This window comes from Eleginops maclovinus, chromosome 15 (genome assembly GCF_036324505.1).
Source record: "Eleginops maclovinus isolate JMC-PN-2008 ecotype Puerto Natales chromosome 15, JC_Emac_rtc_rv5, whole genome shotgun sequence".
Lineage (NCBI taxonomy): Eukaryota > Metazoa > Chordata > Actinopteri > Perciformes > Eleginopidae > Eleginops > Eleginops maclovinus.
The window spans coordinates 4,951,738-4,964,859 of NC_086363.1; the positions used below are offsets into that span (position 1 = coordinate 4,951,738).

Below are 13,122 nucleotides of genomic sequence, written 5' to 3' on the forward strand. Positions count from 1 at the left end.
CAGTTCCTTAGTTGGTCCTATCCAGACTGAATGGAGTTCTCTTCTTGAATGGTTGCAATGCAGACTGCTTTTTAGAGACTTCAGCTGTGAAAGCTTACCATCAACACACTTCTGTTCATCAAGCCTCATCAAGGTAAAGCAGCTTCAGCTTTTTTGATTTAAAAAGACTACAAGCTAAATGTCTTGAGCTCAGTGTGTTCATGAGAGGAACCGGTTGTCCATTGCTTGTATTTTCATTGATCAAAAAGCTTTTATTGACCTTTGATTATATAAAACTCATTCATGCTTTCTTTTCTTTGTTCTTTCTGCAGCACCAAATGTTTCCCTGAGACTCTCGTCACTTCACTCAGTGGGCATTATGTTGACCCTGATCTAAACCCATCAGCAACCCATCCCTGCCTTCCCCTCCCATCTCCCCTCCCCACTCCCTTTCCCACCTCCATCATGACCAGTCTGAAGCGTTCTCAGACAGAGCGCTCGGTCGGGGGCTCGGTGCCGGCCTCTGATGAGTTCTACACCCGCCGCCTGAGACTGCCCAATGGAGGGGCCCCGCCCCCCCGCAGTGAGAGCGCCCACATCTCCTCTTCCTCCACCACCGGCACCAACCCCGGCGTACCCAAAATGGGGGTTCGGGCTCGTGTTGCTGATTGGCCACCAAGGAAAGACGAAAGAGGGGGCGGTGTTTGGCATATAACCGTGGAAACAGACTCGCCCAGCTCCACCAACACCACAAGCTCCTCAGGATCAGGAAGTGGAGATAGAGAAAGACTTGTAGGAGGAGGGGGTGAAAGAGGAAGTGGAGGGGGAGGAAGTGGAAGTGGTGGTGGGGGAGGAGGAGGAGGAGGAAGTGGTGGTAGTGGGAGCGGTAGTGGTAGTGGCAGTGGCAGTGGAGAAAGAGGGGGATCCGCCGTCACAGCCCACAGCAATCTGTCGGCCAAGCTGGGCCACCTCATAAGCCCGCAGGACTCCTCCATGCTGCGCAACATCCACAACACGTTGAAGAACAAGATGCACAGCAAGGGGAAGGACAACCGCTTCCTGTCACCGGATGGATACCTGGGGTCACCTCGCAAAGGCATGAGGCGAATCCGCCAGCGCAGTAACAGCGATATCACCATCAGCGAGCTGGATGTGGATGGCAACGAGGGCTGGTCCTTCTCCGGGTGGACACCCATGCACCGGGAGTATGGCAGCACTTCGTCCATAGATAAGCACGGGGTGTCAGGAGAGAGCTTCTTTGATATGCTGAAGGGATACCAGTCCTCAGAGGCCCCTGATCAGAGAAGCCCAGCCCCAGAGAAGCTATCAGAGCTGCTCACCGTGGCCCCAACGAAACAGGCTGTCCTGGACCTGCCAGATGGTCCTTTGGGTCCAGCAAGAGGTAGCCCTGCCAGTCGGCTGAAGGAACGAGAGAAGCACTTAAAGAGGAGGTCAAAATCGGAGACAGGGGGAGAATCAATATTCCGTAAATTGCGCAGCGTGAAGGTGGAGGGGGACTCGTCCCGGGCTGGATCGGATGCCGAAGATGGGGGAAAAGCAGATGAGAGCCCACCTCCCAAACCTTGGGCGTGCCAAAAAGGCTTCGCCCATTTTGATATCCAGTCTTTACTCTTTGACCTCAATGAGGCAATCCACAGCAGGCAGTCTGGGTCCAAACGTAAGAACACTACTACAGGTGCCTCGGCCGCCGCTGCTGCCTCTGCTTCGGCAACCTCCTCCCTCTCCTCCAATCAGAGTGGAATATATGGTTCACCATGTGGTTCACAAGAGGAGCTGAGCAAGGAGGGGGCCGGAGGACACGGCACCAACCCTGCCTTGGACCCCGGTGACGACAAGAGCAATGACCTGGTGCTCAGCTGCCCCTGTTTCAGGAATGAGATTGGTGGAGAGGGAGAGAGGAACATCTCTTCTGCTAAACAGGTATGTTTTATGCAAGAACAGATAATTACACATCTGACCGCTATACAGCTAAATAAAAAAAGATTAAATGTAAACAAAGTGTAAAAATATGTCAGCATGACTTTTCCTTGTCTTCCGTCCCCCAGCCGGGCAGCATAGGTAGTGGTGGAACATCAAGCAATTCTTCAGGCAGTACGGAGGAAGGACCCTTGGAAGCCACCCTCACTACTCACTTCACCAACGCCGGTGTGGCTGTGTTGGAGGCGGGCAAGGACGGGCCAGGCCAACATGCTGACCGGTCCAAACGTTACATCGTGGAACATGTTGACCTCGGCACTTATTACTACAGAAAGTACTTCTACCTCAGAGGTGAGCCAAGATGGGACAGGTAGGGCTTGGTTGTTGAAATCAGATTTTCATGTCTGGTGTGGAATCTGTCCATCTTAATTTCCTTTCACTGTGTGATGTGTATTTCTTAAAGTGGCAGAGAGAATGCTAACTTCTGCTACCAGACAAGATTAATCTGTTTTAGACAATGGGCACAATATTCAGTATTCATGCAAATGCAGCATGCTGTATTTCACTACGAGTAAGAAAGAATCTGGCAAACATTGGAGGATCACCAGTAAAGTTATTCTTTTAATGCTTTGTAATTTTGCGGGTTTTCCAATCCTTCCTACATTAGACCAATAGAACTGAGTTGTAAAAATCGGCACGGTAGCAAAATCGTCGTCTAATTTCATAAGTTCTCTTGTTTTCTCTATCTTTTCTTCTCTTTCACACCATCCCTTTCTCTCCATCCATTCCTCAAATCCCTTTGCTCCTCTCCACCAGAACACTGGAACTATCTGGGGGTGGATGAGAACCTGGGCCCGGTCGCAGTGAGTCTGAGGAGGGAGAAGTTGGACGAACACAAGGACCACGGCCAGCAATACAATTACAGGGTCATTTTCAGAATGAGTGAGGTACATTGCAATGATTTACACTCTTTAAGGTCATTTGATTGTGTTTGTAGCTTGATTGTTGGTTATATGATGTTTTAATTGATCCGCCCATTCATCAGGATACAATCCATGTGTAGCTGTTCCCTCCGGAGCCATGAATGTTCATGTTCACAAACGTGTCAATATTCAGTACACTCTGTACTGAGGATGGTACTGAGAAGCGCTATGATTTCAAAGTGTGTAGGAGTAATAAAGGATCGATGCCCAGCCTTGCTTATTGAAAAAACCCATTCAGAGTGTGACATTATAAGAGCTTCGGTTCAAGGTTGTCGGATATGGCTCGAGACCTTAGATGCCTCCGCCTCCATTCCTTAACACCACCTCAAATAATAACATGTTTTATCCCATTTTTTTCAACACTTATTCTCAATTGTTTACGCTCAATCTGCAGTGATTGGAGCTCGTGTATAAATCCCTCTTCAGCTTTACTGCCTTCCCCTCCTATAGAGACTAGAGCAACGGATCCATGTCCTCATTCTCTCAGCTGAACACCCACCTACCATCTTTGTCAGCCTTCATCTGTGAAGGACTCAGCCGTGCCATTTCACAGCTAAACGAGACTAAAATAGTGCCAAAGAGATTGGAGTAGAGAGGGGAAAGCATTGCTCTCGTACTGAAGAGCACCATGAGTAATAGCCCTTCCGATCTCTTGGGATGACGCACGACCTACTGTGCTGTGTTTTCCTTTTTTTCCCCCTTCTCTTGACTCCCTCTTTGCTCTCTAATTGCTATTTTCAGAATGGGGAGGTGGGCAGGTAAAGACAGATATGTGTGTGGGAGTGAGTGGGATGCAGTGATGTTGCAGAGATAAGTCCAGTGTCCACAGACGAGTGCTGTTGTCCTCTCCTCAGTAAGAGTACTTCTCTCCAGTTAGTATAAACCCAGGGCTGATGGCACTGACCTTGGACACAAAACATATAAGTGATTCTTAAGAGCCATGGGACCACTAAGGACATCCAACTGTGTTTATTTGTTCATGATGGATTCTCAGGTCCTGGTCCTTCTGCAGTCCTCTTGATTTATTCATGGATGTCCTCTTCGAGTTTGTTTTAGCCTCAAGCCTTAAGAGTCCTTATAGTTGAAACCACAGCAGCAAAAACATACAAGCATTATTATTTTTTTGCTTGCTTAGACAGTTCTCCCGACTTTGTGTTCCCTGCACTAGCAGAAAACATGGTCAACTTTCTTTCAGCCTGGATTTTGAGAAAAAAATATTGATTTCACGAGTTATATTAAGCCCATGATGCAATGACGGCCATGATGACTTATTAACTGCACATACCTTTATGTCTTATCACAGGCCTACTTTTGACTTCCCAAATATAGACTAGTTAACCACAGTTCTACCCCTGGCTGGAAAGATAGTTGTGTTTTCTTGCCAACATACTAAATGGAGCAGAAAGGGACGAAACCAGACAAAAATGTTGAGAACCAACACCATAATTATCTAAGCTACAAACAGCTAGGCTAAATCTGAATCTGTTATTGTGAAAAAGCATCCGTAGAACTGCAGTGTAATGTGCTCTGAAGCTACAGTAGTGTTCCACTGTAGAGTTTGAAAATGTATTCAGTAGTTGTGACAAAACTGACCCAGAAAAATGATGTTGTTTTTTTCACATTACTGGATTAAGAAAAGGGAATAACCTTGTCAATAATGTATTTTGGATCCCACCTGCAATCAAATCTCCAACAGCAAATTTTTGTAGTTGTACAGTTTGTTTGTTTTCACTGTTAAGCGTTCTGACTGATTTTGCTAATGACGATGCAGCCATATAACTGCCTGAAAGAAAACCACAGACCAAGATAATGGCAAAGCATTCAAGCTCTAGAAGAATGAGAATTAACAATATGTTTGTTCGAACTCAATTATCTGACTTATTTGTGTCTTCTCACTCCCTTGCCACCTCCAGCTGAACACCCTGAGGGGCTCCATCCTGGAAGACGCAGTACCCTCCACGTCCAAACACGGCCTGGGTCGTGGCCTGCCCCTCAAAGAGGTGCTGGAGTACCTGGTGCCCGAGCTCAACGTCCACTGCCTGCGCCTCGCTCTCAACACGCCCAAGGTCACGGAGCAGCTGATGAAGCTGGACGAGCAGGGGGTAAGAATGATGTAGTACTGGCTGACTTATTCCTTTCATTACTTTTTTATTTTTTATTCCCGCTTTCTATTTAGTTAAAAAAAAAGTAGGAGTCAGACTTCTTGTTTTCATTCCTCCAAAATGTTACCCATTCAGCATAGTTGCTCATTCTAAGAACTAAAGATCTTTTGTTTTTTATGAATCATTTTATGTGTAGGTGTTATTTTCCGTTATTTCACTGAGGCAGAAGTATTTAGTATCATTATTCTTTTTATACTGTTGCTTAATTTATCCATTCACTCCCACGGACTCCTATGTGGGATTTAAGTGGAGAGACTACCTCCCTTTTTTGTCTACACCCACACACACATAACTTGACCATAAAAAGGTGAAAAATGCAAACAAGCTCCTTAATAGTCATGCTCCCTGATGCAATCATCAGAAGCTGAACCTCTGAAAATGTCAACATCATTTCTCTGGAAAATGGCACTGCGATCACCGCATGACAACCCAAGGTGCTGATTCTTAAAATGCCAACATGAGTTCTCCCTTAAATGTCAACATGGTTACTCTAGGATTCCTGCACGGTAATATACGTGTTCTCATCGCAACAATCTCTCCATAGTTGAGCTTCCAGCGGAAAGTGGGGGTGATGTACTGCATGGCCGGCCAGAGCAGCGAGGAGGAAATGTACAACAATGAGTCAGCCGGTCCTGCGCTGGAGGAGTTCCTTCATCTGCTGGGGGAGAGGGTCCGGCTGAAAGGCTTCACCAAGTACCGTGCCCAGCTGGATGCCAAGAGTACGTACATGCACAGAAATGTATTCCTTTAGATCAGGTTACACTGACACTGAGATCATGCTTAATCCACAGCTGCAGAGTGCATTGATAGACACAACATTTGTAAAAGTTGTCATTGATCAAAGAAGGCTCGATTTTAGTCGCCCAACGAGCGTTTGATGGATTGTGGGAATCCAACTATTTGCGCTTTTAATACCTGAACATGATATTTACCATTCATATTGGTTAAATTGTTAATTGCAACAATTTCATAAATAAGGAAAAATGTATCAAGCTGCGTGTTCCTGCGCACTAATATGTGTGCTACCCTCAGGCTGTTAGAGTAAACTGGAAAACGTATGCCGATGCTTGATATCCAAAAAATGATAAAAAGCAAATTGTCCAAAGGCTCTCCGATGAGGTCTGATTAGAGGGAAGATGGAGAGGTTTTACCTGTTTGCTCAGAGCTGAGGTGGAACAAAAAACCTCTTTAATAGGGGAGAAGTAGCCGCTGTGGGTAAACCAGCCAAGTGTGCTCACAGAAAATATACTCTTCACCGTCTACAGCAGTACTTGAACATGCCCTCTAAAATAATCCAAAACCACTTTACACAAAACATGGAGGCTGTGTAATGTGGGGAGTAAAATGAAGCACTAAACTGAAATTAAAGATATTAGTGGTAGATTCACTACATTGGCATTGGTTTTGGTGGATATTTAAATTCCTTAAAATGTTCAAGTGCATTGAAGTGCTGCACAAATCTTCCCTTTTATTTCCCTTCACAGTGTTTATGAATAAAGCCCCAGGTGTTTAACACTTTTGAAACTTCTGCTTCTCTGTTCTGCCCCTCAGTTTAAGACTACTTTATCCCTTTGCCTTTCTTTTATTGATTCTTCTGCTTCTGTCTGTCTGTTTACTTCAAAGCCTTATTTTAACTCTGCCCTATCTTGCTCATTTTCAGGTACTATTCAGGTTTCAGTAATTAGTGCGTCTCCTGTGAAATGTTTACATACTTCAATGTTCAAATACATATTTATTTTTCTCATACTGCCTGTGCTGCAGCACCTCTTTTCCTCCTCTGATTGGTTAGCAGGCCGGCTTTGTTGCTTTGAGATGTCCCGCCCCTTAGCTTATCACGTACGATGTGTTGGAGCGCTAACTAATAGTAGCGTGAGTGCTACATAGTATAGCACATCTTCTCTGCTTTGCCCAACAGCCCTGCTTGCTATAGAAATGATTGAAATCTACATAATGTCTGCTTTGATATCTATCTCTTCTATTCCTATATCAATTAAGTCATCCCCCATAATGCTCTGTGATTCAGGGGATGTAATAACACCCTCAGTACACTCTAGTAATTTAAATACAGCTATGCAACACAGTCCTAATAGGAGTGTATTAATTCAGGTAATCTAGCAAGGTTGAGTGTGGCCTTTTTAAACGCCGTTTGAGTGTTTTGTTCTCTTGAGTACAGCTCATCAATAAGCTGGCGCTGGTTATTAACAGGCAGTGGCTCTCTGTAGGGCCAGAGGCTGTTCGGAGCTCAGGGAACACATCCTATCAGCATTCACAGGGAGGTTGGAGGACATACAGATACTGTTTTAATACACACCTTCACAGTGCGGTAGTAAATCGTGGAAATAGGAAATTAGAATTAAAACATACTACACCATGCAATTATTCTTAGTGAAGGTAATAGAGAGGGAGAATGATTGCTATACAAAAGCTAATGCATTTTAGGAGAGTGGAATATGATCAAGGTGAGGTGGTATTTTTTTTACATTCCTGGTGTTTGGTCCTGAAAACCATCCCATCTCAGGTCAATTAAGGTTATAACGGTGTAAATGAGAATTGACATGTAGTTGTTTCCCCTCAGCTGACTCGACGGGCACACACTCCATGTACACCACCTACAAGGACTACGAGATCATGTTCCACGTGTCCACCATGCTGCCCTACACACCCAACAACAAGCAACAGGTAGGTGAATGAAAAGACTCCACTCACAAAAAGCATTTTTTGTTTTGATTATGCCATTGAAAAAATAGGACACATGGCGTTAGTAGGAATTGTGTAAATAATGCAGGCTATAAAGCACTTTCTATGTTCACAGTCTACATAGAACTGTGGTTCGAAAGTTTTGTATTGTTTTCCTGAATTTTCTAGATATCTTATTTATTATAACTCAACATCTAATAACAGCTCCTCCTGCCTTCTTTGTGCTTTTCCAGTTACTTCGGAAGCGGCATATTGGGAACGATATCGTCACGATCGTTTTCCAGGAACCCGGGGCGCTCCCCTTCACCCCCAAAAACATTCGCTCACACTTCCAGCACGTCTTTGTGGTTGTGCGTGCTCACAACCCATGTTCTGAAAACAGCTCCTACAGGTGAGATATACTCGCCTATGGGTTTATATTTATGAGAGTGTTATAACCAAACATTGATGCTATATCCAGCTGTTTTAAAGTGGGTTTTTATCCCTTGGTTTTGATCTTTCATTATAGGGGATATCTGCTGTCTTTTTATAACATTATTTAAAAAAAAACCACAAAACGGAAATGAAGAAAGAGAAAGAGTGTGTGTGTGTGTGTGTGTGTGACTGAGGAAAGAAATTAAGAAATACCTATTATCCAACCAATTATGCAGATGGTTAAAATAAATGAAACAGCTGGATTTAGTGCTTAATGCTGATTTTCTACGAGGTGGTAATTTGGGTAAACTTTGACTAATTGTTTTTTTACTTTGTGTGAAATTGTTCAAAACATTTAAAACATAGTTTGATAAAGTCTTTCTCGTTTTTTTCAATTATTTTCTTACAAACATTTATTTACTACAGGTATTTGTTTTGCAATGCGTCTTCTCGGGGTGTTACGATAAACGGGTGATGATAAATGATTACCATGGTGTTTACAAAATTAAGCTTTGAAATTTGGTTTTGATCTAAAATCATTGTTTTTGTACGTTTTGTACAACTATTACTCTTTCTCTACCTCCCTATTTTTTTTTAGGGATACTGCGATTTCTTTGGTCACAGCAACTGCATGTCACAGCTGTCTTGTTAGCTTAGTGTTATTGAAGCCACGTTAAAAGATGCATTTAAAAAAAGTTCCATATTCTTCTTTGGTCTTTGTTATGCAGATTACTTTTTTTTCAAGAATCACTTTCTCTCACCGCTGAAAGAATAACGCTGTTGCTTCAAATGATTGCAGTTCCATTACTCCATCGATGATTAGGCTGCGAGCGTGGAGAGCCCTCCCTGTAGCTCACAAATGTATTACCACCTCGCCAGAGATGTGCAATATGAAATGCAATGTGCCAGCCCTGACTCATTTTTAAGAAATAATGGACTTTGTGCCCATTCAGCTGTGAGGACATTTCATTCTGTGTTCTGCTGCCTCTTTCTTGTTATCTCCTTTTCTGTCATTCCCTCTTATCTTGCTGTCTATGACTCTCCCTCCCTTTCACACTAATGACTGTTTTAATTGCTGTCTGAGCACATTGTGTGAGGTCTTAATTGTCCCCCATGGGGCTACTTCGTTACTGAGTAACAACACACACGCTAAGAAAAGAGCCCAGCAAGAGAGCGAATATAGAGCAAATACTGGACACGTTTTCTGAGGTGAATACTAATTTATTACAAATATAGACGTGTCATCAGGTGTCAACACAAATTCTGATACTAAAAAATCCTTTATTCTTCGCAGTTGCTCTTTGTATAGCTCTGCCCTCGAAAGCAGCTCCTAAACTACTCTCCTTTTTGAAACCGTACATGATCATTTTACATTTTTATAGCATTACTTTTTCATGAATTTATTTGTTAAATAAATGTACTAGCAGTGACAGCGGAGGCCAAAACAACCCAACCCAAAAACAAAGTTAGTTTTTGCATCTTTAGCTGGAGACTGGAATTAGCAGCGTCACATCACTCAGTTTACAGGTGTCTTCGGTGCTGAACGCAGACACATCCTCACAGTTATGAGACCTTAGCTAGACTAAACAAACAAGCATCGTATACCGTGAAGTAATGGTGACACTGAACTGACCCCCCAGTGCACACATTCCATATGGTGTGAGAAATGACTCACTACCTTACGCAGGAGGATTTTAATCAGATTATTATTATTATTATTTTACCTTGTCGATTTCATGTGACATATTTTAGGGAGTTGATAGAACATTTTTGGGGGTCGCCCAGCAAAAAATAAATAACATATTTCAACTGGGGCGTGGATATTACATCACAATCGCCTCTACCAGTGATAAAAAATGCCTTATATCATTTTATTGAGTGATACATTTACACAACAACTCCCTCATCCCCAGCACAAACGTCCACATATACAAAAATGTTGACACATCAAAAAGCATTGCCAGCACACAGTGCATTCATCAGTTTTTGTGCAGCCAGTTTCTTAGCGATCATTGGTTTGCATGGGAGCGGGGGAAGTGAACACATAGCTCATTATGCTAGGGGGTCGCCACTCGAAAAGGTTGAGAATCACTAGAACACACAACACATGGAAAGGGAATATGAGAAAAAAAAAAGCCACTCTACTTTCTGTTTAACTAGGACTAATTGTCTCAAATAGACATATTCAGTATACCTTCCCCACATCCGCAGTACACCTCTTAGCCGCCTACTCCAATACGTATTGACATGTTCTTTTTCTTGCCCTGCTCAGTGGGCAGCGGGTCGTGGATACTGGAAGAGCGGAGCTGCCCACACAGTAGATATTTATAAGACCACAAATCACAGAAACCACAGGAATGTGCTTTTTCTTTCCTGCTGCCAAACCTCCTGCCACGAGGATCACACAGCAGCAACCCCCCCTCTCTTATTACTCCTGTTATTCTCATCCTCGCCCTCTTTTTCTCATTCAATCTCTCCCATTTTTTTTGTCATTCAAAAATGACCGCTCTGTGTCCTGCATGAGTCACAGGCGTTTGGTCGACTGGCTCACAGGTTATTGAGATCAGTACAAGTGCTTTTAGAGCTCCGGTTTAATGCATTGAGTGATGTTGGTAGTGATGGAGAACAATAAGAATAAAAGGTCACATTTTATTTTTATCATTTGTTCATCTCTGACCACTTCAGCTCTCTGAAATACCCTGCGTGATTCATTTGTCATCTGCAAAAAAACGTTGACGAATATTGCCTTCAGACTAAGTGCATTACTCTGTGCTTCATATGAGCTGTCATTAAGATTTTGATATGCTAGCGCCGCAAAGGGAAAATTCAATTTTAGGTTTTATTTATTTCACATACTGTACTCTAGATTCTGAGTAATGTACTTACTGGCTTCCAGTGCAATTGCAACCTGAAAGCACCTTTTGAAGCTCAATAAAACTCATATTTCTGTCATTTACAAATGATCAGTAGTGTGAAACTGCGATGTGCTTTATTGGCATGTAAGGTGTGAATTAACACTTTTGGATGCATGGGCCAAGCACAAATCTCACATATCACTTTTATTAAATGACGTTTCAAACATGCATTATCCATTATGATCAGGCGACTTTCTGGCCACCCAAATAATGCACTTTCTATTATTCCGTCCCTGTATAGCTCAGTTAGGGTCCATCAATTCCTGAGGGAAAGATTTTGCTCTTTAGACCCCTAATGCCGCTCCCTGTTCACCAGTGAGTGCCTGACTTTGCCTATCCTTCATTTGGGGCACTGCTGGCCATGTTGCATGCAGTGTGTTTCTTTCAACCTTTCGCTGCAGGTTATTAACCCTGTTGAGAGAAGTAAGAGTGGAAGCTGTGGGCCAGAAAACCAACACAGGCTAAAACGAGCTCCTTCTTAGAGCTCAAAGACCGGTGACGATTGTTTGTTTGTTGCCCTTCAATGGGAGCAACTGCTTCCACATACACATAGAAACATGATCCATTGTTAACATAAGAAATATTCATCACAGACCATTAAACTAGAAAGAAAACTACTTTGACCTGAAATACTTACATGCTCTTTGCCTATTTGTTAGGACTAGCTTTAAAAACAAAGTGGGAACAGCATATATAATAACCTGCTAATTTAAAGTCAATTATACTTTCCTCCACAATTTCCTATAAGTGGGGAGATACACACTAATGTCAACATTAGTGTTGACGAGTGATGTTGTCTTTTCAAGGCATTAACATGAAACGAACCTTACATTTACACTAACAGACTAAAAAATGGGCACCTTCTGCATGTAGTGTGTGTTGCACGTTATGCTCACTTTAAATGATTAAATATCAAGACTTCTTTGAGATACAGAGAAGTTCTGTAATGCTTTTGACCTCTAGGGATCAGACCTTTCTTCGGTGTCGTCAAAAAGGTAACGACTTTGAAATGTTTCAGATGAACCATGAACTGACTGTAGAAATACAGTTCATATTGAAAATACGTTAGTGGTTAAATAAAAACGAATCCAAATAGCTGCAGGGAAATATTAGTATGTTTATAGACCGTCCACCTACACACAACCTTCCTCCCTGCTTCTTGTTTATGTCCTTGAGTGTGCTGTACATATGTCATGTGGGAAATGCAAGCCACATTTTGACTTACTAGCATCTACTGAGGCTATTCCTATTTGTGTTTATCACCACTACCATAAAAGTCTGTACATCCGAAGCAATTTCAACAAAAAAGCGGTTGTTTCCACCCTTACCTCAGTCTGTCACCGGCGAGGAAAGGTGGGAAATGACGTGTCAACAATTTGACAGTTAGTATAATTGAACAGCACACGTCTCCGGAGAGGACAGGGGGTCCCGGGGGTATGTTTAGAAATATGTGGGTGACATTTTGACTTTAGTTGCTTATTAGACAAAATGAGTAATCCTGGTGTGCTGAGGTGGGGGGCTCTGCGTTGTCGTCAGCTGCTTATTATCACCTTAGAGAGGAGCTCTGATTGAGCTCGTTTGGTCATGAAGAGGTTGAGACGAGGAAATGTGATATTCTGCTTCAGACATTCAACAGATTGTTTTGTAGGTCTGTTTGTCTAGCATAACAAAAAAATGCAGATTTCTTTCCAGTAAGCAATACTTTCCCTATCCTTTCAGAGTCTCCCACACAGCCCTCTTCTCTCAGCCACATTTTCCTTTTCCCTCACTCTGGGGCTCTGGGCAGGAGGTTTAGAATCGTACTCCCCCCTCGTCCTCCTCGGCTCTCCTTCCTCTCCACGACTGCTCCGCTGAGTTCCTGACATACCAGACAGAGCCTCAGATAGCCATTCCAGAGACTTAATCAGAGGAAAAAAGGGGTTTGGAGAAGAGAGGTGGAGAGCAGGGAAACAGGGAGGAAATGAAAATGAAGTAAACACTGCAGAATTAGGGAAAAGGAAATATACAAAGCCTACACACTATTGTAAAAATGTA

The 13,122-nt window shown here is 43.0% G+C and overlaps 1 protein-coding gene across 1 annotated transcript in view; it reads left to right on the plus strand.

Moving 5' to 3' along the window:
* sipa1l1 (signal-induced proliferation-associated 1 like 1) overlaps positions 1-13,122 on the plus strand; it is a 68,824-nt gene that overhangs the window by 36,122 nt on the left and 19,580 nt on the right. Inside the window, exons 3-10 of the mRNA XM_063902396.1 lie at positions 4-133; positions 312-1,920; positions 2,046-2,268; positions 2,734-2,864; positions 4,814-5,002; positions 5,607-5,781; positions 7,638-7,741; positions 7,993-8,150. Coding sequence (XP_063758466.1) covers positions 445-1,920; positions 2,046-2,268; positions 2,734-2,864; positions 4,814-5,002; positions 5,607-5,781; positions 7,638-7,741; positions 7,993-8,150 — 2,456 coding nt within the window. The 5' untranslated portion in view covers positions 4-133; positions 312-444. The remainder of the gene's footprint in view (positions 1-3; positions 134-311; positions 1,921-2,045; positions 2,269-2,733; positions 2,865-4,813; positions 5,003-5,606; positions 5,782-7,637; positions 7,742-7,992; positions 8,151-13,122) is intronic.